Below are 27,580 nucleotides of genomic sequence, written 5' to 3'. Positions count from 1 at the left end.
GCAGGTTCAATTTCCATTTTTTTCTATTCATTTTAAAAATAGTCCTCACAGATTACATACAAACTTGTGTCTTAAATATGTAACAACTTAATTCAGGTTCCACCAGCTGATGTTTTTACATTTGGGCTATGTATTAACACAAAAGTGTTAAATAGGATCTAATTGTTCTATTTAAAGCAGAAAATGAATAAATATGTATTTTTGTTGCTAAAATAACAGTGATTATCAGTGTTTTAATAGTGTTACCATTTAGTTTTTTTTTTTTTTTTTTAGATATTTATAGGTTTTAAGTACGTTTTGCTCAAAATATTGCACTTTTTGGCTGTTTGTTTTCTCATAGAGTAACACGAGAACGTCTTCATATTTTATTAGTTAAAAACTAAAAAAAATATCTAAACAAAGAACACAATATGCAATTGTATGTTTTACAAAGAGTGTTTTTAAAGGGTTTCAAATAATCTATATTGGTTGTAGACTTTGCATGGGAAAGTGTGAGATTCTCACATAAGGACAATCTTGAGTGAATCATGGTTTTGTGGCATTGATGTGAAAATTTAAAACACAAGCAGATAAGAAGATCTAATTGTTTTATTTAAAATAAAAAAGCGATATACTCCTTATAGCTAAAATAATTTAACATGTTGGTTATGCTGCTGTTCTGTTTTAATAGATATAGAACAAGTAAAGTAACGATACATTCAGCTCAAAATGAGACGATACAGGATACTGGGTCAACGAGAACAAGATAAGATTTTAACAAAGTCGGGGGAAAAACTCACTGAGTATTTCCCCCAAATTTGAGTATTTTGGTCCACATGTAATAATTTGCTGCAGCATTTATGGACTCAATAGACTCAATCTAATGTTGCTGTAATGCCAAGAAAGGAAGTGAAATTGTGTTTCACGAATAGAACAAAGATTTCATAAATCTAAAAACAATGCTTTAAAAAAATCTGTTCAATGTAGACAAGGCATGGCCTGGTATGAAATTCCCATGGTTTGAGCACCTTGATGAAAAATACCACGGCATTGACACAAAGATTTAAAAGCAAAACATTTAACATGACCTAATTGCTTAACTTGAAACTGAAAAGCAACCCTTATTCATTTCAGCTGTCTAAAGAAGTTAACACATTGATGTATTTGCAGTCTGTTCTTTATAGACGAATACAAGTAAAACAGGTAGAGCTGCAACAATACATCCAGCTCAACGAGGCATTAACGATACACGACATCGGGTTCACAAGAACGAGACAGGATACGATTTCTATCCTTTTCTGGGGAAAACAAAACATTCACAGCTTTAACTAAAACTGTAACTAGTTAGTTCTTTATGAAACATATTTCACTTTAATGCACCATATCACATTTCATTATCACACCATCCTATGCTACAAGACATATACATAATATATAACGCTAATCTAATAACAAGCGGACATTGGCTGGTTAATTATTCTGGCTTACTGCTTGTTAGCCGTAGTTTTAAATCTGCATTCCCTAATTAGGAGGCATGGGTTGCAGTTCTTTAATTTCAACACAGTGACCATCTGTACTTTTACCAACTATGAATAGCCAATTTTGTCTTTGCCTGACATCTTATTTAAACTGTGTGAACAGTATGACAAAATGTCCTTAAGATTTTTAAATCTTGGTATACCTGGATACCGGTAACCCGCCTAAGCATTTTCAACACGATCACTGAAACCCATCTGGTCTGTGATGACTCGGATTTGATTACATAATCAAAACACTGTACAGCTACCTTCAGCTATTTACAGGAGTTACAGCTTTTTTTCCTTCAGTCTGACAAACTCCTTCATGGAACAAATTAGGATTTGTGCAACATCAAGTTTTTTCTCTTGCTTTCTCAAGCAGGGCCACAGCCATGTCAAAAGGAGTTGTTTCGGGCTTCGGCACTAGATTACAGCTTCTTCCTCCCCCGGAGCGTCCTGACAAGGTTAATGTCAAAAGCTTGTTCTTCAGGGCACGGCCAGCGGAGTAACATGGCAGCGCAGCTCTACAGAGATGTACGTCAAACTAGAAACGAGGGCAGAGCAGATTTCATTAGTCCGTGATGAGGTTACAGCGTGCGCACGAAGAGGACATGGTTATCGGCTTCAGTCAGCATGCCCTACCTCAGGGAAAAGGGTTTTACTGCCATGTCATCTGTATACGTCTGGTCCAACTAACCTTGAAGTCTGTCTTTTTTTTGCTCCTCGTGTCTTTGTCACCACCAGCTACAGGTCAACATTCATAGAGGTAAGATTGAAACTGAATATTTTAGGAGGGTGAGCACAAACAGACACAGGAACATTTTATGGGGATACCATAGAAGATCTGGATGGGATGGAGATTCACACCTTCACGTCCCTTTGAGGAGAAATAAGCTGCCTGTAGCAATATATTTAACAATAGTATGCACTTATATTCAGTAAATTTGAATATGCATTCAGAATAAGCTTGTTTGTCAGATTAAATGTACCTTTAGAAAATAACAACCTTCAGGTAGGTAATAAACATAATTTTCATTAAACCCACATTTCCGTATCAAAATTGTGTTTTTTATTGGTGTGATGTAATATTCTAATCCTAAATGTCATGTTTTCATTAGTTGGAAGTGGTATATCATCATAATTAACAGGAATAAAGGCTTGAAAACCTTTGTTTGTAATTAATCTATACAATGTGTTTCACTTAGTGAACTGAGTTACTGAAAAAAGGAACTTTTCAATAACATTCTTATGTATCAAATATAACTGTAAAACAAATTTGCAGAATAGGACCAACTGGATTTTATTTGAAAACAGACAAGCAGCATTTATTCCTACTGCTGCCAAAATAACACAAGCTTTTAATTATTATAATTGTAGTAATGTTATCGATCACATTTAATTATTGTTATTTTGATACATAGAAAAAATATCGAGCAATTTTGTAGCAGCTTTTAAGACAGAAAGGTAGAAAAAAAAAGATATTCCCCAAAGGAAATCCAATTGTCATCATAAAAGTAGTCAGAAAGTATTAAAAAATATCAAATTTATAATGAAATATAAAAAATAAATAAAAATCATAGCAAAAAGCAGCTGTGTAGGAAATATAAATATAGAATAATTATGAAGCAGAATATCGAGTGTCATGTCAGCTAAAGTAGTCAAAAAAGACAGAAACTTCACAAATATACAAGGGGTTGGACAATGAAACTTAAACACCCATGTGCATCCAATGTTTGAACCATTGGATGCACATGGTCCTCAAGAATGGTTCGGTAGTCCTTGGCAGTGACGCGCCCATCTAGCACAAGTATTGGGCCAAGGGAATGCCATGATATGGCAGCCCAAACCATCACTGATCCACCCCCATGCTTCACTCTGGGCATGCAACAGTCTGGGTGGTACGCTTCTTTGGGGCTTCTCCACACCGTAACTCTCCCGGATGTGGGGAAAACAGTAAAGGTGGACTCATCAGAGAACAATACATGTTTCACATTGTCCACAGCCCAAGATTTGCGCTCCTTGCACCATTGAAACCGACGTTTGGCATTGGCATGAGTGACCAAAGGTTTGGCTATAGCAGCCCGGCCGTGTATATTGACCCTGTGGAGCTCCCGACGGACAGTTCTGGTGGAAACAGGAGAGTTGAGGTGCACATTTAATTCTGCCGTGATTTGGGCAGCCGTGGTTTTATGTTTTTTGGATACAATCCGGGTTAGCACCCGAACATCCCTTTCAGACAGCTTCCTCTTGCGTCCACAGTTAATCCTGTTGGATGTGGTTCGTCCTTCTTGGTGGTATGCTGACATTACCCTGGATACCGTGGCTCTTGATACATCACAAAGACTTGCTGTCTTGGTCACAGATGTGCCAGCAAGACGTGCACCAACAATTGGTCCTCTTTTGAACTCTGGTATGTCACCCATAATGTTGTGTACATTTCAATATTTTGAGCAAAACTGTGCTCTTACCCTGCTAATTGAACCTTCACACTCTGCTCTTACTGGTGCATTGTGCAATCAATGAAGACTGGCTACCAGGCTGGTCCCATTTAGTCATGAAACCTCCCACACTAAAATGACAGGTGTTTCAGTTTCATTGTCTAACCCCTGTATGTTAAAAAAGAATTCCAGTATCCTGCAGAAGTATTTCAATAAACAGGGTTAAAAAGTAACCACTCTTCCACAATGATGGCGGATGAGTTATAAAGCATGATAGCAGCAGGATGGATTTATTTCCTGTTAGTATTTGAGTGAATAAGTCTGGTACTTTCTGGAGTATCACAACTAAGAAAAGCTGATATTAGCCGTTTAATTAGTTGAGTAATCTACTGGGGTAGTCTGCCTTCAGTTAGACATACTGCACGTACATCAACTGCAGTTTCAAAATGGCGTTACCTTCAAAAGATGTGATGAGTGTTACAGTAGGTTCCTCACCATGACAGAACATGCACCTTGCAAAAAAATCCCAAACAGCTGAATCCGTTGTTGCTTTGTTTGAGGGAACAGTATAGTAACTATCTTTCAGTCACCACAGGAGCAGTGAACAGCAAGATGTAGGCATTGTACGGCATTGCTAGGTTAGTCTATGCTCTGTGGAGGAAGAGGGAACTTCTGTCACTGCAGTACTTTCGTTGGCATCTCATTAAAAGGACTTCAAATGGCAGGAACGGTATGACAGAAACATTTTAGTGGTTTTAAATAATACGTTTTTAGAACCTTGGAATACTTTGATGTCAGTGACAGGCTCATGCCTACAGTTAAGTATTATGGAGTTAAGGCAAGTTAGTCTTAACTTGAGCTGCTTTTTTGATGCGAAAATGTAATATTATGTTAAAAGTCTGGTTGATACAGGACTTTAAGAGCTAATGCTAACGGAAAGTTAAGGTTTTTTGTTGTTTTGTCATTAGGCAGCACACAACATGTTCCTCCTTTATTTTCCATAAATTTGGAACATTTCATTCAGGAAAACAAATGTATTTTAAAAGTTTTACATGTTTTTATTCTAAAACCTGCAGTCACATTTTTAGTGATTTTATTTAACAATAAAACAAAGACTTTAAACAAATTTCCTGTATTAAGCATGAGGGCACAAATGGCTCCTTGGATTGGTTGCTGATCCCTGCCCGGGGAATAACACTCCAGCATCTCCTATCTTCATATCTAAAACAGCAGCATATGTAATTGGATCTCCAGCTAAGCCAGTCTGTGATGCACTTTTTGAACAATTCAGAAAATGTTTAGCATGAGTATCGCTACTCAGAGACACAAAATACACTGCTGTGCTATGGAATCAAAGCAAGTACTATCTAATCACTAAATGATAACTTTCTTTGCTTCTTGCTACACCATGCAGACACTCGGTCAGCACTGCTGAAAATTCTATCACCTGCAGAGCAACTGATTCATTGCTGGATTGAAGCTTGTTTAAAGTATAAACACATAAATAAAAACATTTATGTTTTGAAAGAGCACCAGTCTACAAGAAAACTGTCATATACAGCTAACAGCACTGCACCAACCTGCAGACTGAGCGTGCTAGTGATGTTTGCCTTGGGCAGTGAGACAGCCACACTGGTTACCACTGTGCTCTCCAGCCACTTTGACAGCAGCTCCAGGGTCAGCAGCTTGTCCAGCCTGGCCAGATTTTCTACATGAAAGGGCATCAGGAGGATGAGGCTGGCCTTGCCTCCCCACAGAGGCGCCTCAAGAACCTGCACCATGTTGTCAATGTCTTCATGTAAGTGGTACAGACCTGCAGGAAGGGTGAGGAAAGATCACAGCATTAAGGACAGAAACATTTTATATTTTATTGCTACAGTGCAGAAGCTCTCAGCAGACATGCTTTTTTTTTTTTTTGCAGTGCAATGATTCGGAGCCACTTGAGTTCTCATTCTTCAATTCAGCTGAACTTAAACAGGGAACGAGACGTTCAGCTGGAGCCATAAAGCGAACTAAGTTTCTCCCAAATTGAAAACGACATTGTAAAAATAGCATTAAAACGAGCACAATGCATCTTTCTGACATCCTTTACTGCTTTAATGGCAGAAATTCGGTCTGCCTTGTTGTTGTTTGAAGACAATCCATAAAATATAAAAAGCCTGCTTAATAAATCATAAGGTGCACAGTGATAAATGGGAGGGAAGCAGACTGGACCATACAGAAGCTGAATCCCTTTTATTTGCAGTTATTTAGCATCAAAAAGCAGCTAGCTGCAGGCTTTTATCTTTTTACCTGCTCTGTGCATCATAATCACTTTGGTGTATTTCTTCCCCAAGAAGGTGCGATGATCAGTGCTTTCCTCGCTCAACTTCCTTTCCCATAGCCCTGAACACACAAAGACATCTTAAATACGGAAAACAATGAAAAGGCTCCAAGAAAATCATCAGGCACTGAAAGTTGTAGATGATTAAAGACACTCCAAATGACATGACATCCCTAAGACTACATGTGGGCCTCATACAGTAACAAAGAGCATTAATTGTCAATTATTTACTGCCCATTAAACAATGTAAACACCTCCCAAAGCTGCTGAGTCGAAGAGGCTTGCAGAGGTTGTTGGATAGTCTAGAAGGCCACTGTGTACCATTCATTATTCGACATGTCCCACTTGGCCCCGCTTACCCCAGCTGTCAGTTTAAGAGGGGCAGAGAGTAGTGGAATTACTGTTGTAATAACCTCAAAACACACTCTCAAAGCTGCTGGACCATCATAGTGTGTGTTTGTGTGTGTGTGGGTGTAGGTTGACAAAATTATGACCATTTGGGCCTTTGTGAATGACACTTTAGTTTGGCTTTGGCAACAACAAATGATGACTCATTACTGATTAATCTTTTGGAAAAATCTCCACTCTCAGCACACAATGCTACAGAGAAAAGAGGTCCAAAAAGAAAAAAGAGATAGTTTGAGAACTTATTATGATTAAAGACTTTGATTAAAAGGAGTGTGCAGCCTCAGTGTTTTGTTCGTATTGTTGATTATTGATCTGATCTGAAGGCAAAAAGTACCCAAGGTGACATCTACAGATTGTGGCACTTAAAAAGACTGGGAAGATTTACACCACCCTACTTTTTGCTCTTTATGGAAAATGAAAACTGAAAACATGAAACAACTGAAGTGTGTTTCAACAATAAAACAGTTCATAAATGTCTATTTTTAATAAGAAAGTGGGTTGTTTTAACTTTTTCGGAAAAGTAACATTCCTGTGCATATAAATTAGACAAAAAACAAAGAAAGAGAGACAACAAATGGAGGAAATATTCTCAGAGTGAAATAAACCCTATGAATATATATAAATGTATTTTTTTTTATGTCCAATCACGTCATGTCATAATTCAGTGTTCCACTTGAAAACCAGAGTTTCATTGCACAATTTACAACAAAATCAAAACAATCATTAACATTAACCCCTTCTAAATTATTGCTGCAAGTTTGCTCAAAACTAACACTACATAGCGAGGGTGGCGCATGTTTACCACCAATACCAGGTTATGCAAATTCTACGCATACTGAGATCACACTTTGCCACCATCTAGTGGTCAGATTTATACCTGGTGTGTCTAAGTTTACTTATTTACATATTAAATACATTTACTAAGATTTTTAGTATGTGCAATATTCAAATGAACAATATCTACTTAATAAATGACAAAAATTATTTTTTACATAACTATACATAAGTTAAGAGTAAGGGGCTAGGATCATGATGTATTTTAAAACAGATGTCTTTACTTCTTGCAAAAAAAGTTTTTCTGTCCTCTTAACAAGCAGACTGCAAGAAAAACATATCCCATACTGAACCAGCAGGTGGCAACAAAATAGCTCTTTAAAATACAAAGAGAGAACACCAGCGCTTGAGAACACACAGAGCGTAAAGACACATTATGACTATCAAACCTATAAAACTTTGATTTACCCTTGCAGTTTACTGAGTATTTCCACTGTGGAGTTCTAAACAGGATTAGACAATGAGTTGGTAATCTCCTACAGCAGCATCATTGACCTATAGGTCTCACTCTGCAACTACAACTGGTAGAGAGACTGGCGTTCAGCAATCAGTCACAACGATGCTATTTTGTAGCTCATAAAGCGTTAATACAAATTTCATGGAAAAATTTAACTGTAATAAATTTTAAAAGGCAATTTGTCAGCACAGAAATGGTTCCTGTAGTGGAAACAGTAGAAATACACAGTTCTATACACATTTCTGCCCAGAGATGCACAAACAAATCTAGTTTTTTAAATTCGACACTCTGGAAACTGTTTTTCTTTTTCTCGTTTTTTCCTCACCAAAAAATTGTTTAATAATAATAAATAATAATAAAATATTTGATATAATTGTTCTATTTCTTGCTTTTGTTAAAGAAAAGAAAAGCTATGTCCATATGGACATTGCTGTAGTAGCAATGACACACAAGTAGGCCAACACTATGATAATTCAAAGGGAGAACCATCCTGAGAATGGCTAAAGGGGTAATAGACTTAAGATTGCCCCCCAAACGAAATTGTAGCTCATTTTCCTTTGGCACCATGTAATATTTCCTTTTGACTTTTAAACACGCCTCTAAAGATTATTGGCAGCAATACAAACAGATGTGGAAAAACTCACAAAAATGGCTTAAGGGTCATTACAATATCTGGTACAGAAAGCCAAAGTTTGGAATGCAGACAAATTTCAGTTGTCCGGTCTAAAATGGTACACTGAAAATCTCTACTTTGTATATGAAATTAGGATGAAGTTGAAACTTCAACACAACTGGGCAAACCAAATCCCTTTTGAAGAAATGGTTTAATGGTCGAATGAGACAAACTACTACTGAACTGCAATTGAAAATTGAAGGACCACCTCAAAATTTTCCTAACTCCCCTCGAACATTTAAAGAATGGGGTCCCGAAATGGTTTTCCCAAAGCTGAAAACTAAACACAGTTTATAATTACATATTTAAAATTCAGTTGGTTTTGATGGCTACAAAAAGTATGTGGTCAAGGTGTATCTTTCAAAGGGAATTAGTGGGGGTTTATGTGCTGTTTATATTTCTGCCTGTATGTATATTTCTGACCTTGTGTGGATTAGAGTAAATGCACCTTAAATTTTAACCTGTGCTCCCTATTTATGTATTTCTTAAATCATTGAAGTTTAGTGTTGTGTCATAATGTCACCCTGGAAAAACATCGATTTAAATAAATCATTAAAAGCCCGAAATTATTGACATTCATACACATGATGAGTGAACAAAAACGTTAGACTGAAACAGTGCTTCAACTTTAACAAAAGTCCAGACAGAAATCAGTGAGAGCGACCAGTTTTTTTCTCCTTATCAACTTGTGATTGCATGCCAAAGTTGGTTTGCAGAAGCCATTATTTGAGGATACATATGCAGGGACTTGTTTTACCCCATGTTGTAGCATTACCTTGTGTAACTTTGTCTCTCTTGTTGCTTTTAAATTATTATTTTCTTCCACTGTCACTGGTGTTGCTCTCCAACAAAACAAAGCCTGAATTAATTAACCAGCATGTACAAGAACTCCCAAGACAAGCCTTTAAACACCAATATTTCCCTCCTAATCATTTCTGTCAAAGTCTCTTACTTTACTGTTCCTTAGTGTTTTGCTCCTTCATTTATCACCATCTAATACACCCAATGTATCTTTGTCTGCAACCCATCCACACATCATTTCTGTTGCTTCTCTCCTTTCCTCAGCCTTATCTGTTTGTTTTATATAAAGATTGCACCAACCGTTGATCTGATTGTTCATCCCCAGATGAACAGTCAGTGAACACAATGTAGCGATACTGTTAAGCAACAGCTTGTCCTGAATGTGGAAGTTGCAACTGAGTTAAGAAGAATCAAAGATACCCATCTATATATCAACAGGGTGTCTAAACATGAAATCAGAGCAGACAAAAGTTAGACAAGCTTGATATAGATTGCTTCTTAAAAATGAACACTGCCCAGCACTATGAACAAACCATTCTAATGGTAAAATATGGTGGTGGCAGCATCATGCTGTGGGGATAGGTTTTTTTTTGTGTTTGTTTTTTAGTAGTGACAGCAAAAGTGGTGAGTGTTGACAGGATGATCTAAATACAGGACAATCCTGGAAAATAAATTAGTTTGAGGCTGGAAAATACAACAACCCCAAACTTACAGCCAGAGCAACAAAGGTTTAAATCAACGCATATTCAAGTGTTAGAATGGCCCAGTCAAAGTCCAGATCTAAATCTGACTAAGAATTTGTAGAAAGATTTGAAATTTAGAAGGTACTGCCATAAAATACACATACACACAAAACATTTCAGATTATTTGAAAATAATTAGAAAAGTATGTATCATTTTTGTTCCACATTAGTTATGCACTAATTTACTGTGTTAATATATCAATCTAATTCCTAGTAAAACAATGAGGTTTGTGGTTGTAAAGGTAAAAACGTTGAAGGGGTATGAAGACTTTTGCAAGTCAGTGTATAAACTAACTTTACGTAAATATATTTTAATTAAACAATTAAACAAATATTGATTATTTAAAAATCAGCAATGCTGTAGTGTCCTTGATGCAGGTTTCAATTTTAACCCAACAGAAAATAAATTAACTATGGCTGTTGGTGCAAATATTGACTGAAGGTAGATATAGATCTATTGACAGCACCTGATCTGCCAATAAAGTGGAAAACTGACCAATTCTGACCACTGTCCGATTATTTGGTGCATTACAAGAAAAACTGGAACAGGCCTAGAAAACTGTGATCAGTGCATCTCATCACTACAAATGTTACGACTTCTACCCTGAACTACACGTTTCAAACGTTACGAGCAGCAGAAACAAGACTGGATGACACTTCTTTTTTTATTATTTTAATTCATATTCAATTTTTACCTAAAGGAAAGCTGGCAACTTGTCAGAGGACAATGCACAATCACTGCCATGACTAATTTAGGAGCCTGAAATGAAAAACAAATTTAAAAAAAGCAGCTAGTTGGAGCAAGAAGCAAACTATCGACCACCTCTAAATTGCGAATCAACACTATAGGAATCCAATTTTCTTTAATCTACTTTGAGTGCATTCATGGTCTAAATAATCTGATATATACATTTCCAACCACAAAATTAATGAACCAATGAGAGTTGCTGCACAGAAAAAACTAATTTCATAATAGTCGAATCATCAAACAAAGAAAAATTAATTAAGTTGCTTATCAATGCTTACTTTGTTTAGAGAATGTTGTTTTTGGAGGGGGCTCTCAACCTGTTCCCACTTCAGCTGCGGTTGCCTAATAAAAAGAATACCTGCAGGGGGGAAAAGGCTGCAGATAAACACAGATAAGGACAGGAACGGGGGACGAGTGGAAAGAAGAAGAAGGAGGCGGGTGGGGAGATAAGGCGTCTGATAAATAACGGCAAAAAGCAAGAAAAACAATTAGGGACGGCACAACGAGAACAAATGTAACTGAAGAATGTATTTAACACATCATCAGGTTTTCTGGAGAGCGGAAACAGGAGGAGGTTCACTGAAACATTCGCTTTGGGCCTGAATTCCTTAAAAGTTGTCATGAAAATGGACAAAAACCCATTTTGTTTGACTAATAGAAAAAATTCCCACAGCCCGCTTGAAAGTGAACATTTTACCTTTAATGATGCATCTCTGCTGTGCTGCTACAATGAAGTGCTGATAAGGATTAAATGGATATGCTTTGGGAATGCAGCTATTAAGTCACAGATGGAGTTTCTGATGGACTGGATTGAAGCCTGAAACAATGAACTTCCACCACTGCAGCCTGCCACAAAGAACAGAGCCGAGCTGTACCGAGACAGACTTGGAGCTCTCTGAGCGCAGATGTTAGGCATGACGATAAGGCAGAGGGTCCGGACACTTGTTACTCAATTATTTAAGACAACATATCACCCCCACCCATCCACACCACCACCACCGCCAATAGAAGATGAATAAGCTCTCAGCGACGGACCCCAGAATCATCCTTTATCCGCGGAGTTCACCAGCTGGAGTCCAATGCATCAAGGACGCGCACTCCAAGTGCAGGTGGCCATGCTGGCACGCGGCCTGCAGAGTGTATGTTGCTGTCTGAACAGGAGAAAAATGGTGCCATGTTCACATGCAAAGCTTTTTTCATTCAGTGCAGCAAACGGGTCCAAAATGAACAGATTGGATAATTCAAAATGACTCTGCTCGGTGCAGAGATGCTCCAGGATTTCGTCTCTATATCATCCAAACAATTATGTAACTGGAGGTCCACCCAAATCCATGTTATAGAATTGGTTTATTAGAGCTGAAAACCGTTTCGGTGCCTTGCAAAACTATTCATACCAATTTAACTCTTCCACATCTGTCACGTTCCCACAACAGGCTTTAATGTGTTTTACTGGGATTGTATATGATACACCAACACAAAGTAGTGCATAACTAAGAAGTGGAAGGTAAAGGATACATTGATCTATTAATTTCTTACAAATAATCTGCAGCGTGCACTTGTATTCAACCTCTAGGAGTCAACACTTTGTAAAACCACCTATTGCTCCAATTACAGCTAAAGGTCTTTAGGAGTATGCCTCTACCAGCTTACCGAATCTAGGCACAATGGAATGGCAAAAAAAAAAAAAAAAAAACTAGTAAGGTTTTGTAGTAGCATAGTCAAAGTATATGATTAAAATTCCATGTGGCTTTAATAAATCAATTCTGCAAAGAAGAGTGGGCCAAAATTCCTCTACATTGATTTAAAAGACTCAGTACCTGTATGCAAACACTTAAAGGTTGTTGTTGCCATCAAGGGTGGTACATGGTACAACCAGGTATTAAGTTTAGGTATACCCTAAGATAAGAGATCAGAGGTGCTGGGAACCTACATGCAACATTCATGCCTGAATAATGTGAGAATTAAATATATTTGGGTCGATTTGCTCTCAACCCTGTGATCCATTTCTTAGAGGGAGGATCAAGTCTTTACTAAAGGAGACCTTACTGACACAATAAAGAGAGGGTTCACTGACTCGCTGGCTAAGGAAACTAAATTGGTTCTTTGCTTTGTTTTTAAAGAAACAGCTAAGAACCAGCTTTAGCACAAGCCCTGGTCAAGAGCTTGATGGCATAATCTTTTGAATGAGAAAACGTCAAAATTAGCCATAGTTGCTGTTGGTTCATGAAGAAATACACATTTTAAAGGTTTTTTAGTCGAATTGGCAATATACCAGACAATCATAATTGCAATGGAAAATATTGTTAATAGAGAAAATGTACTTTAACATTTGTTTCATCCTTTGTTCGCAGGTCGTACCCCTTTGTCTTAACTTTTTCCCCAACAAACTATAGCCCTCCCTTACCCTTCGTCTACATGACAAAACGATCTAGGACACCCTGCCCCTCCTTTTGAACCTGTAACAGGAACCTGGTATAATTAAGGTGTAGGCAAATGCTGAAGCTGGACTGACCTTTTCAGATGCAATCAAAACTCAATACACTACGCTGCTTTACCACTGTACTGTTTCTACAGACCTTTGAAGTGAAGAGCATTCGCCAGGATCATGGCTCCAGCTTTAGCCTTAATTTCTGCCTCCAAAGGAGCTCCTTTCTTCTCACTGAGCACAGCCTTAGCCCAGTCATGAAGCTGCTTCAGGTCAGCCTTGAAGTCCCCTTTCCCCAGCGTCTGGTGCTGCAGCCTGAACCTGCTCTGGCTCTGCTTTGTAAAAGTGTGACTGAGGGCAGGAGCCTGCTTAGTGAACACAGAAGAGGATGTATGCATCTGGAAGCTGGTCCCATTAGCTTCGACGAAGCTCTTCAACGCCACAGAGAGTACATCCCCAACCTTTCTTTTGGCCTTGGATGGCGTCTTGAGAAGATCTTGAATCTGGTCAGCAGTTTTACCCACCGAGCTTTCAGCCAAGGCTCCAAGTGAGGAGGCCAAGAGGAGAGGGGAGAACAATGCGTTTACAGAGCTGGAATCAGAGCGTAGGGCCTTGTAAAGGCGCACACCCAGAGCCCAGCTTGGGTCATTTAGGAGAGAAGGAACAGAGGGGCTGGCTGGGGGAAAGGGGCTCTTTGATGAATTAGTGGTGCCGCTCAGTACCAGGAGAACATGCAGAGAAAGTAGGAGGCCAAATGCCAGCCTGGACAGCATGGTGGACCTGAAGGAGAGCACAAAAAGATAAGGCTGTGGTTACAACAACCTACATTGTATTTTATTAAGATTTCATGTAACGGGCGTAGCTGTAACTGTGGGGTAAAGCCCGCGACCCATTTACGGAGGCTAAAGTCCTCGACACAGGTGTCATGGGTCCTGGCCTGTTGACCTTTGCTGCATGTCTTTCTCTCTCCACCCCATTTCCTGTCAGTCAACCTACCAACTAAAGGCCCCTAGTGCCACAATAATAATAAAAAAAAGATTTAATGTGACAGACCGACACAAATTAGTGAATAATTGTGAACCAGAAAGAAAATGATACATGGTGTTCAACATTTCATACGAATAATGATGATAAGTCTAATTAACAATCCATTTCAGGCACCTGCTTTCAGAAAACAGAGTATGGCAATGGTGCAAACATACAAAAACATGGCGTCCACCTAAACCAACAGCAAAGGAGAGCATTAATTACAGAAGCAGTCAAATAGGCTGTGGTAACTCTGGAGGAGCTCCAGAGATCCATAACTCAGGAGCGAGGAAGCTCTTAATAGGGCAACTACTGGACATCCACTCTACAAATCTGAGCTTTATGGAAGTGTGGCAAGAAAAATGCCGTTGTTGAAAAAAAGTCATAAGAAGTCAAGTTTGTTTACCACAAGGCATGCAGGGACACAGTCAGTGTTAAACAGAACATGTGCTGATGGGTTCTCATGCACTCTATTTACCTCTGAAACTGTAAGTGGGTTTGAGGAATAACATCAAACCCGATGATAGAGGCTGTACTTGTGTTTATTAGCAGAAGAAATTAAATGATGAACACACTGCCAATAGTGCAAATAAACTCTTTATCCCAGCCGTTTAAATCCAGTGCAGCCATATTAGATAGGTTGGTGATGAACCTTCATCTTTCCCTATGAAGAGATTATGACTTCAGGAGGCCAACTAATTTGCATTGCTTCAAAAACTGTGGAAATTGATTAAAAAATTGTTTCCCTTCTTTGTGAAAAACAGAAATAAAAGTTGTGATAGTATTTCTAAATGTCTTAAAGGGTGTTACTAAAACTTATGGTACCTGCACTGAAAATTCTGGGAACCACTGTACCAAGACATGTGTAAATGGCCCATGGTAACTCTGGGGGAGCTGCAGAAATAGACAGCTCAGGTGGAGTCTGTCCAAAACACAACTAATATTTTATTTTTAGTGCAATCCACAAGTCTGGTCTTTATGAAAGGGTGGCAAAAGGAAAGCCACAGTTGAAAGAAACCCATAAGAAGTCATGTTTGGATACAGGGGTCAGAGCAAACGTGGGAGAAGGCAAGTCCACAATTAGGTTTTCTGACCTACATGAAATAAATCATGTTTGGCAGAAAACCAACAATGCTCATCAACTTTACTACATCATCCCCATAGTGAAACGTGGTGGTGGCAGTATCATCCTGTGGGGAAGGTTTTCTCCAGTAAGGAGAGAGAAACTAGTGCTAGATTATGAGGGGGACTCTATTTTCATATTTTTATGTGTAAATAAATTTAAAACGTAGCAATCATCTTCCCTTTTCCAGCATGCACTACTTTGTGTTGGTCTATCACTTAAAATAATAAAATACACTGAGGTCTATGGTTACAACGTGACTGAATGTTCAAAAGTTCAGGGCAAATGAACACTTTAGCATTGCACTGTACGGATGGGAGGAATGCACCCCTCTGAGTTATAATGCCTGCATAAGCGTGCGGCTCTATTCTTCACGCAAACCGGCGTCCCTTAGTGCAGCTACTTTAACTCGCTGTTAATATTTGAGATAAAGCACTATAAACAGCCTGAGGGTTCCCTCTTCGCAGTTAAAACTCCTACATGTGCAAAGCGCTCCTGCAGAGCCTCAGCAGCAAACTGGATTTTTGTAAATTCCTCCCTGCTTGATAATTATCTCTCCTGCAGCGCCAAAAAAAAAAATCAAAGTACGACAATTAAGTTGGATGAAGTTGCAAAAAAAAAAAAAAAAGCTTTTCAGAGAGAACAAGCGGGTGAAATTGATACACTAAAAATGCATTCATCTTGTGGGGAAAAAAGGAAAGAAAGCTATTGATTGTGAGAAGACGGGAAACATCTGCTGTCTGGTGCTGCCTACTCTGTTCTGATTTCCAAAATAACCTCCTGACGGCAAACAGAGAGGAAACAGAGAATGGCTCGATTTGTTCATATTTACCGTTAATTAATTCAGCCGTCTGTCCCCGCAGCTCGTCTTGCTTTCACCTGAGCCTCCGGAGAAAGTGACGGCTGGGACCGAACCGGGGGCTCAGACGTGGCAGGAAAGAGACGGTGAATGTTTCCTGCTTTTCCCGAAACTTCCAGGCTCAGCGGACCGTACCGAGCATGTGTGGGAAGCTGGACCCAAAGCGGAGAAAAAATCGAACCAGTTTCCAACTTTTTGCATATATAAGTTTTCATATGTCTGTGTGTTTAATGTTGTTTATCTGATGTAAACACAGCGAACATCTGTGCAAAACATGCGCAATGTATCACTTTACAGTTAGTGTAAAAATAACTGAATAAATAACGCTACACAATAAGTATAATACATTATTTAATACGGGCATGAGCTTACAGGTTGTAGTAAACCATGCATGTTTTTCTGCATTCTAAACTGAACCTTTATTCTCATACCTGCCTCGATAATAAACATCTTTCTGAGAGGAGGAGGCTGCAGTTCTCATAATCATTCAAGCGAGGTCGCTACTGATCTTCTCGTTGCTTCGTCTCAGTAATCCTGGAAGAGCTGGACTCATGCAGGCCAAAATGGAGTCTGCTAACCTTGTCACCAAGCCCTCCCATTAAGGAGCTGGCTGTTTGATTTTCCAGGGCCGGTCCAACGGTGAATGGGGCCCCCAAACAGAATTCGGTCTGGGGCCTCTCCACTGTCATTGATATGCCGATCTTAGCTATAGCTACAGCCATTATTCATACCCCTGGCAGATTTAGATTTAAAGTTATTTTCAATTAACCAGGGGGGTTTTTTCTGATAGGAAACGAGACAAGCATCTTTTGTGAAATAATACAACAATATGAAAGGAGTATCAGTTTTGAAAAAAGTTATTTATCTTTATTAAAATGAACTGTAAAAATGATTTGGGAACTTTAATCGTAAATTTGCCAGGTACATGAAAGATTTTGGGTTCAACTGTATAATCATCTTTATATCAACTACATTTCAATGTTTTTTGCTTTTTACATTTGACATAATTATAGTTAATAATTGCAAATTAATTTACCTTTATTTCAGACAAAATCAGTCCATATCATTAAAAGAAGAAAAACAAACATTAAACAAAAGTAATAAATAAAATTAGGATCTGTTATTTTATATGAATTGACTTTACAACTGAGTATGTGTTGCTTGAATTAAATTCACTAAGAATGATTTATGTATTGGTAGCACCTTAGATAAATATTTGTCAAGTAAAAAATATTTAACCTCTAGCTGTACGTTGAACTGTGTGCTTCAAATAAACTTGGAGTGGGTTCCCTCTCTTTGTTGACGAAAAACATCCCTACAGCATGATGCTGCCACCATCATGTTTCACTGTGGGGACATTGTGTTCAGGTTAATGTGCAGTTTTTGTTTTTCACCACATGTAGTGTTTTAGCTCTTTGTAGCCTAAAACTTTTGATCTCATCTAAGCAGAGCAACTTCTTCCACATGTTTGCTGCAACCTCTTATCACTCTCTTCATAAATGTCAGATTTGTGGAGTGCCACAACTAATAGATGTCCTATCAATTGATTCTTCCACTTCCAGCTCCAGAGTTACCATAACTCTTCTGGTTGCTTCTGTGACTAATGCAGTCTATGTCCAGCCTCTAAGTTTTGGTGGATGGGATATTGTTGTATAACCTAAACCTACTTTAAACTACTCCAGAACTCCAGCCCTGTCTGCTGTGTTCCTTGGTCTCTAACAAACTCTAACAAACCTCTGAGGCCTTCACAGAACAGCGGTGAGCATGTTACAGAAAAGGAGCTGAAAACAAATACCCACCAAGGTTATAATTTGTAAATAAAACTAATAAAGTATGTCTAATTTTCTGTTATTTCACATCTATGTGAAACTTTGTGTTGGTTTAGTAATAAAATTCCAATGAAAACATTAAAGTTTGGGCGAGGTGGCGCAGTTGGTAGCACTGTTGCCTTGCAGCAAGAAGGTCCAGGGTTTGACTCTCGGCTGGAGGTCTTTCTGCATGGAGTTTGCATGTTCTCCCCGTGCATGTGTGGGTTCTCACCAGGTTCTCTGGCTTCCTCCACAGTCCAAAACATGCCTGTTAGGTTAATTGGTCTCTCTTGCCCTTAAGTGTGTGCTTGGTTGTTTGTGTGTCACCCTTCAATGGGCTGGCAACCTGTCCAGGGTGTACCCTGCCCCCTGCACATAGACTGCTGAAGATAGGCACCAGCTTCCCCACGACCCACTATGGAAGAAGCGGTATAGAAGATGACTGACTGACATTAAAGTTTGTGGTTGCAATGTGCCAAAATGTGAAAATATTCTGCAAAGCACTTATTGCCATCAGTCAGTTGTGCAATATGAGGATGGTTTGTGCCTTTTTTGGTGACTGTTACATTACATCTTAATAAATTCTGGCATGTAAATCTCCCAGAAATCCCTCATTTCGGCTTTAGGTTTACGTTTATGCGATGAAATTTCCTGGTAACCTCTTACACGTTAAATATCCTTACGCTGCAGAAACTGCCATCCTCTATCATGAAAATCTAGGGCAAGTCCTCCTGACGTCTGCTCTGACCCCCTCCAACTGTCCTCATTCTGTATTTTTCTCTTGTTTTGCCTTTTCCTGATGTTCCTCTAAACGGAACAAGGCGTAAACAGCAGATTGCTTGTAAAAACAGTGCTTTGGAACAGTAGATTATTGCCCAAATTTTAAAACATACAGAGTTCTAATCAATACACCCAGGGATAGGCTAAGGAGGATGGAGATGGATCGGAGAGAAATTTGGAAGACGATAACTGCACGAGACCACCGATGCTCTGTAGTCAGGCCAAACATGACAGCTTGTAGACCCAACCAATTATTCAGCCCACCCAAATCAATACAGCACTGGCTGATAGATAGCCATCAGTTACACTGTGTGGAATGCAATCACAGGAACATTTGCAAACACACATACTTACAAAGCTGTGATAAAGTATTTACCACCAAATTTCTCCAGGTTTTGCTTTTTGTTTGTTTAATATATTTGGAACATAAAACAAATTTTGACATCAGGGGGATAAACTGAGTGAATATAAAAAGCAGTTTTCAAATGATGATTAATAAATTAAGGAAAAGAGCAACCGGGTCTTACTTAAATGTAAAAAAAAAAGTATCACCCCTAAATTACCTCTTTTCCAGGCTGATACATGTCAATCAGCTTGCTTCCCATCTGTTATTGATTTCCTTTAGTTATGGGTATCATGTGCTGTTTTTCGAGATATTTTTGCCTACTTCATGTTGTCAGACAGGTTCTATTTAAGAGCTTTCTTGAATCCCTGAGTGTGGCTAGTGAAATTAAACAGAAATATGGCTTATCACTGTTAATTCATGATTAAATTGCATGAAAAGGGAAAGGCCAATCAGTGCATTGACCTGAAACAAGCAGAAAGCACATACTTTTATTTATATATATATATATATATATATAATATTCTTCAATTCAGTTTTATTTATGTAACTCCAAGGCACTTCACAACATCAGGTACATACATTCCAATTAATCCTAACCATTGAACAGTGCAGTCAGATTCAGTTGTTTATTCAAATTGGATAAAACGTTTTTCTATCTAAGGAAACCCAGCAGATTGCATCCAGTCAGTGACTTGCAGCATTCCCTCCTCCTAGATGAGCATGTAGAGACAGTGGACAGTCACTGGCGTTGACTTTGCAGCAATCCCTCATACTGAGCATGCATGTAGCGACAGTGGAGAGGAAAAACTCCCTTTTAACAGGAAGAAACCTCCAGCAGAACCAGGCTCAGTGTGAGCAGCCATCTGCCACGACCGACTGGGGGTTTGAGAGAACAGAGCAGAGACACAAAGAGAACAAAGAAGCACTGATCCAGGTGTCCTTTCTATGGGAAGGAAAAGTAAATGTTAATGGATGTAGCTCCTTTAGTCGTTTCATCTAGAAAGAAAGAACAGATAAACTCAGAGCCAGTTTTCAAGGTTAGAGTCTGAAAGAGAGCACATATAATTAGTTACAGTAAAAGCTCAGTCAATTGCTATATCTAGGAGAGAGAAAGGGTTAAACACTGAAAGACAGAGCCATGTGGATCATCGGTAGAAGGTGAGCATTAGTTGTTGCCAGCAGAAGCTTGGACGATTCCCCTCTCCAGAAAGGTGTCACAGGTAGACACAATATATATATGGTTAAGGCTTCCCTGACAGGCAGATACATGGTGGTATCAGTGAGCCTATAACCCCCATGAGATAAGTCACCTTCCTCCTCTTGAGACCCCCTGGGATCCTATCACAGCGAGCCTTGTCAGTAATGAGCTGTGACACACATTACAGTGTAGGTGATTCATAAAAAAAAAAAGAAAGCAGGTCTCGCTCAGCAGATAAATGAATCCCAGGGGAACTGGGTCAGAATGAAAGAAACATCTCAGTCAGCAGATTGTCAGCTTGCACTTTTACCACAGTGCATTTGTCCATCTAACCCCCTCACCCTGCCTCCAGGGGGCTCACCTGCGCCACGCTCCCTCCCATGCAATACCCCTCACCTTTCAACACAGAGACCCTGCCCTGAGCCTTGATTCGAGTTCGGAGCTCCAGATGTTATTGTCTAAGGCGGTAAGATTGTAATTCAGCTCACATGTTGTCCATTTGCAGGGCTGTTAGCCATTGTTCTTGGCTGCTGTTGAGATTTAATGCCCCTGGCTCAAGGGCTCGGCAACAGAATCAGCGCCTTGCTACAGAAGTCCTCACAGTCCCTGCCAAGTCGCCTAGAGCCATCTACTCTCCACATGTTTAGCTCTTTTTCTCACTGATTCACTCTGACTGTGGCATTGGCTTTGTTCTGCTATCGGCTTATTATTTATTCACTTCAAAATACACCCATTTTGGTTCACAATACAATAAAGTGTTTTTTACACTTACACTCACTCCAAAACATAAAATTCTAGGCCTTATTGCTTCCTCCTTTCTAGGGTACTGTGTAAAAGTTTTAAACCTACTTTATCAGTTAAATTCTTTGCTTTGAAGGGGGTCGGCAGCCAAAGTCCAAAGAAAAACTAAACGTTCAAAATCTCTGGAACACTATTCATCAAAATAACAAAGATTACAAGAAAGTCTGGTATGCTTCGGAGGAAAACCTGAAATGTGTGGATTTGCATTCATCCCCCTTCACACTGATTGCCTAAAATAAAATCTATTGCCATCAGTGGGCTTCGGAACCAGGATTAGTTAATGTTTACCAAGTTGTAAACATTAAATTATTTGATTTACTATATCTAGGAGGATCTAAAAAATGAAAATGAAACTATAAAATGTAACAGCAGTTTTTCAACTTGAGCTTTTAATAATAATAAAAAAAAGAAATATAGGTCACAGTTTTTCTTTTTTAAATGTTTTTATAAACTTTTGTAAAAAGAAATTCAGGCAGTTTTAGACTCAGACATGTTTTGTTTAAAACTTTTTTCCAACTTCCGATTCAAGATTCAAGTTTCTGCCTTTATATATATATATATATATATATGTATATTTCTCCAGTCAGTGTTAGACTCAGATATTCTAAACCATGATCAAAACTATTTTTAGTTTCAGATTAGTGTTATTCCTTTTGATTTTATTTTTTTACATTAATTTTACTTTATGATTTCCCCAGTTTTTTTTTTAGTCTGAAACCTTTGGCTCTGAGAAGGTGATATGGGGCAGATCATTCACTAAAAATGTCAAGTCTGCTTTTCATCCTGCCTGCTCTTTACCTCCTTCCACCACTAGGGGCGCTGGAGCCGGGTCCTGAGTTCCTGACAGGTGCACATCGTTGCCTCATCAGCTGGAGGACTATATGAGGGCGGCTCCCCAGCACTTCTACCCCTGAGTGTTTTGTCACTGCGGTAGTGATCACCTGGCCGTACCTTGTAATCCTGAGCAGTAGTTCTCTGACTAATCGCCTGTTCTGTTTTCCTTGATTCCTAGGCCTGTGAGCCGAGCTCCATGCTGGGGATCCTCTTCGAACCACCTACAACTAATCTGGATTTTTTTCCCTGGATCATTTTGCCGGGCAGCCGCTCTTGCGTACCCTCCAGTCTGATCGTGTTCGACCTGCTCCTTTTCAGCCTGACCTCCGGCCACGCCCCTCTTTGACTGAGTTCTCAGTTAATCGTGTAAATAAATCATCTTTAATCCACGCTTCTCTGTTTGAGTGTTCTCTCTCCATGTGGGTCAAGTCGGCCTTAAAGAAAACGATGACAAAAAATAGGTGACTATTTATGTATTTTTTCGATTTCTAATAAGTTTTTTTTTTTTATTACATGACAGTTGAGTATATCTACTGAACATAATAGAATTTTTCCTCCCGTATGATAAGAGGATGTCTTTAAAAACAAGTATGAACAACATGAGTTAAACAGCATAGCATTTGTTGTTTAAAAAAATCTGTTGTTTCCTTAAGAATAAAAATTTTTACCAAAGGACTCAAAATGAACAGCTGACTAAGTTTAAACTCTTTGACTTGACTGGATCATCGTGGGATCTGAACAGAATTTGGACCTATATGAATTATATCTGTCTTGTAAAGTGCATTCAGATGGCATTTGTTGCTTTATAAATTTACTAAATTGATTTATTTAAAATGAAAAAATAAATAAAATAAAGGTAAAAAAATGAAATTCAAGTTGTTGACTTTGAACTTAAAAAAAAAGTTACGTTTGTTTTTAAATTTTATATTTTGAACTTGTCGGATTATCTGTCTTTCTCAGTCAATTTAAATCAATTTGAAAATGTTTTTTTTAGCTATTTAACTTTTCTACCTTCAGATATTGTACAGAAAAACTATTTTTGCTTTATAAATTACTTGGTTTGGGGGACTGGGCTTCTCATAAATAGAGCATCACAACTTCTATTTCCTAAATTTCAAATATCTTTTAATTAATTATCTGTTATTTTATTTAAAACATTTGTTTTAAACAAACATTTCAGCCCCAAACCACCTCTGTACTAAATGGTCTGCTGAGAGTTTGGGCGGACAGATGGAAAAAGAGAAATATGTGCACCCAATTGATGGTTGAACGAGAGAGGGAGCAGGCCAGGAAAGGTGACGAGCGACAGCAGCATTTGGGGGTCGGGTTGAACATGCCGAACAGAACTAAAATCACAGACACATCTGCTGTATAACTGGAATGTTTTAAAAAGGCTCTAAATGTTTCCTGAAGTCCTGTGAAAGTGCACCGAGCTGCCAAGACAGAAAGGACCTCTGCTATTTGATTTTCTCTGAGTGGAAGAAAATGTGGTCTTTCTCCCCCTTTTCTCATTAGACACTTCTATAAATTACCAGAAGTTCTGTGAAAAGCACAAAGGAAAGGGTACGCAGCTCTCAGGAAGCCCGTCTACACATCAAGAAAGGCAAATAAGTGGCTTTTAATGTGCTCGGTGAGTCAGACAGAGAAGCAAATGCCAAGCGCCCACAGGAGTACACAGCTGCTTCGAGCAAGTGTTGACAGCTATCTTTATAGGAATTAAATATTGCTCTAAGCCCCGCCCCAAGTAGACGGGCTCACACCAGTGACTCAGATCACTTGGACCCAGACTCCACCACCTTAAATCAACATGCTGTTTAGGACTCGCAATCAAACTCTCACCCTGCCATAAACTGTCAAAGCTGAGGACACAACTTTAGAAGACAGATATGCTGATATCACCTCCCACTCTGTCCACGTGTACACTAACAACTGCTTATATCCCCTGGCTGTGAGTTTGCCTGCAGCCAGCTGGTGCTGTCATGTCTGATAGGCTGGAACAGAGATGGGGAGAGATGGAGAAGGAGGGAGGCAAGCTGGGAAAAGGTCTACCCGACAATGTATTTGTAAGATCCTGTCTGCCTGTCTGGATATGTTCTTAGTTGGGGACAACTCATTGCACCATCTCATATAGGTCTATAGGGAGAGTTCTCATCCCTCATCCCAATCCCCTGCTGTGCAGAGTTTTTTTTCTTCATCAATCAAGTTCTTCATTAATTTTAGGTCAGACCAAAAGCTATGAAAAAAGCTCCATAACCTCGAATGAAGAGATGCTTTTCGACCAGGAAATGTAAGTGTGCCATCCATCCATCCATCCATCCATCCATCCATCCATCCAAGGCCTAGTCATGGAGGTACATTGCTCCTCTGAGAGGATGGATATACAGAAAATTCTGGTCAGGAATAATATTATGAAGTGATGTTATTTGCAAGTCAGTGATCATAATGTTATGCCTTGACTCAGTCAGCAGTTTGGCCTTTTAAATCAGCACCCTTGTATAAGCAGATGAAGCCCAGCTTAAATATTAATCTCTACATTTAAAGGCTTGTAGCATGATGGTTGGGTGAAGGATGTTCAGCAGACAAACAGCTTCAGTCTCCTCTCACTGAACAACGATGTCTCTGAGTTTGAGTTCAGGGAGCAGATCAAGTTTTAAAATCCAATGTGGTACACTGAGACAGACATTTGGGGCCCCTGCACAGATTCACATCAGAAGTGAACCACACCAGAGTCCGTTTGGAAGCAGATCGAGACCACCTCAAAAAGTGGGTCTCAGTCTAGTTGTTTGGTCAGGACCAGGGTTTGCTTGAGTGTTTTCACACCTGAACAGCATGTCTGGTCCAAGGGGGGAAATGAACTCTGGTCCATTTAAAGCGGACTAGATGTGGCAGATGTGAATACACCCATGGCTAAATAAAGGAAGTGCTTTAAAGGAAAAGTGACCCAAACCCTGATTCAAATCCCTTTTTACAATTGAGGTTCTGTTTCATGTTTCGTTTTGATTTTCAATCAATCCCAAAAGAATTTGCAAACTGGATTAACCACACTTTTTAGGATTTGGATCTACAATGATTTAGACAACCCTTTCCTACAAGATATGAGCACTTTGTTTGTTTTATGAAAATATTGCATGCTTAGATTATTGTCGAGTAGGTCAAAAAAAAATTACGATATGATTTAGTTAAACTATTTTTTTGGCCCGCTTTTGACTTGCTGATTTCTTTGGCTCATGTGACAAACAGTTTGGACACCACTGCCTTAGTCAAAAAAATACATTGTCCTTGCAGTGCCATTTCTCTTATAAAGAAGCACCATGTTACACATGTTCCCTTTAGCATGACCTGCAGAAAGCCGTGACATTTGAACAGGACGTCGTGAAGTCTTCACAATCACAGCCTCAGAGATTAACACCCATACAGGGAATCCTCGCCTGTTGCATGTTTTATTCACAACCCCACTCTGTGCATTACCATACATATTTATAGACATAACTGAATCTACAAGCATAGAGATGCGCTCAAACCCGCACACAGAGGTTCGACCTCTCCTGAGGGCTGAAGCTGTCATTTTAGTCCTTCACAGCGGTTACTGTTCGCATGAATCTCATGGAGCACACACAGAGATCGCCTCTTTGTGTGAGTGTGTGTGATTGAGATTGACTGATAGGCGACGGCTGCAGGGCAGGAGCGCGTTGAGTCATCTGAGGGTGTGGGTGGATGGAGGGGAAGCATTTTTAACAGGAGGGGAAGGGTTAGAAGAGATGGTGTCAGGTGTAGGTAGGCTGTCGATCAGGCTGCCGTTAGGCCTCATGGGAAACTGGTTGCAACCCTGCTGGAGGGCACACAGTTTGAGGGAGGAAGCTGGAATAATGCGGGGAAAGGGGAAGTGGGGCTCAGGAGAGAAGGGTAAAAGGTTAAAGCATAATACAGCACAAAACTCTAGAGTCATCTCTCATTTCTTTATGCTCCGCTTCCATGGAACCAGAATTTCCCCATCTTTGAATGTGGTTATCATTAGGTATTCTTCAGGCTATCTATGAAGTTTTTCATTGACTTTGGCTGTTTTTTTTTATCCCTTTTAAAGAGAATTATTTTCTATTTTATTGTCCATCAACCCTGACCAGTGATTTATTCAGACATGAAAGGCTTCAAAACTTAATGAACCTTTGGGTAAAAAAAAAAGAAAAAAAAAAGAGATTATATCAAGAGATTTATATCTCCATGCATCATTCCTTGTCCCATTTTCAGGAAAAATAAGTTGCTCCAATGTGATTACACTGATCTATACAAAAGGTACCATGGTTTGTCTGTTTGTTTGTTTGTTTTACTTCCAGACCACTGTAGGTATTTCTGCTATAAATGTAAAATGAACTTGTTTATGTTTTATGGAAACATCAACACATAATAAATTATGCCTTGGTAACCTGTTGACTCATGTCATATCCTGATCACCAGCCATGACTAATGGCGGAGAGACAACGTTAAAGGTAAAAAAAAGGTGAATGATGTTTGTTTCAACTAAAAATAAAAGAAAAATTACAGAAAAAACATGAGGAAGTCAGTAATATTAGCAACATTTATTCTCATATGTGGATGAATAATCAGCTGAAGTGAGAGTGGCATGTAGCAACCAAACAAAAGGTGGATAAAAGAGCTCGCGAGGAACAAAGGAGAGGTAAGGACCCAGGGTTTTTATAGGCTGGATACATTAGCTAGATATGCTCCTGATGCTGCAGCATAGATCTAGAACAAACAGAGGTTAATACACACCAGCCGACCAAGGCAAACATTACAGACAATTTAGCAAAGAACACGATCTTTAAGGACTTTATTTGTTGCTATTACTTGAATTAAATCAACAATGCCTTGCAATAGTACTCATATATTTGAAATGTTTTGTCACATCTAGTTACGTTATATCCACAAAACTACCGTATTTTCCGCACTATAAGGCGCACCGGATTATAAGGCGCACCTTCAATGAATGGCCTATTTTAGAACTTTTTTCATATATAGGGCGCACCGGATTATAAGGCGCATAGAATAGAAGCTACTGCAGTCAAACGTTTGACTGGGGTTGCGTTATGCATCCACTAGATGGAGCTGTGCTAAAGAGAATGTCAACAAAACAGATAAGTCAGTCAGTCAAACTTTATTAATACACTACAAACCAGCGTTCTGATAACTCCATTCACTCTCATGGTAAGGTCTCCTCTACATAGAATTCTATTGAATAGAGCCAACCGCACGTTAGGAATGCATTGGAGTCTATGAAGTTGAAATCAAACGTTAGTTAAAACGTGAAAGGGAACTTTTCCCTGATTCAGTAAACACGTAAAAGAAACAGTTTGATGCACTAAATCAAACGTTAGTACTGTTAACCTTTCCTGTTTCTGTCCCCTGACCGTAGTCTGATGACACAGGGGAGACGCTTTCTCCAGGGCCGAAGTTACTAGTTTCCT

At 39.1% G+C, this 27,580-nt stretch overlaps 1 protein-coding gene across 1 annotated transcript in view; it reads right to left on the bottom strand.

Annotated features, from left to right (window-relative positions):
- serpinh2 (serine (or cysteine) peptidase inhibitor, clade H, member 2) overlaps window positions 1-16,461 on the bottom strand; it is a 31,796-nt gene extending 15,335 nt beyond the window's left edge. The window contains exons 1-4 of the mRNA XM_047385226.1: window positions 16,328-16,461; window positions 13,498-14,126; window positions 6,227-6,319; window positions 5,515-5,747 (exon numbers count right to left, since the gene is read on the bottom strand). Coding sequence (XP_047241182.1) covers window positions 5,515-5,747; window positions 6,227-6,319; window positions 13,498-14,119 — 948 coding nt within the window. The 5' untranslated portion in view covers window positions 14,120-14,126; window positions 16,328-16,461. The remainder of the gene's footprint in view (window positions 1-5,514; window positions 5,748-6,226; window positions 6,320-13,497; window positions 14,127-16,327) is intronic.
- Between the last annotated feature and the right edge of the window lie 11,119 nt (window positions 16,462-27,580).

The sequence above is a fragment of the Girardinichthys multiradiatus genome, chromosome 14 (genome assembly GCF_021462225.1).
Source record: "Girardinichthys multiradiatus isolate DD_20200921_A chromosome 14, DD_fGirMul_XY1, whole genome shotgun sequence".
Taxonomy (NCBI): domain Eukaryota; kingdom Metazoa; phylum Chordata; class Actinopteri; order Cyprinodontiformes; family Goodeidae; genus Girardinichthys; species Girardinichthys multiradiatus.
Note: the sequence above shows the minus strand (reverse complement) of the source record. Positions and strands in the feature narration are given on the sequence as shown.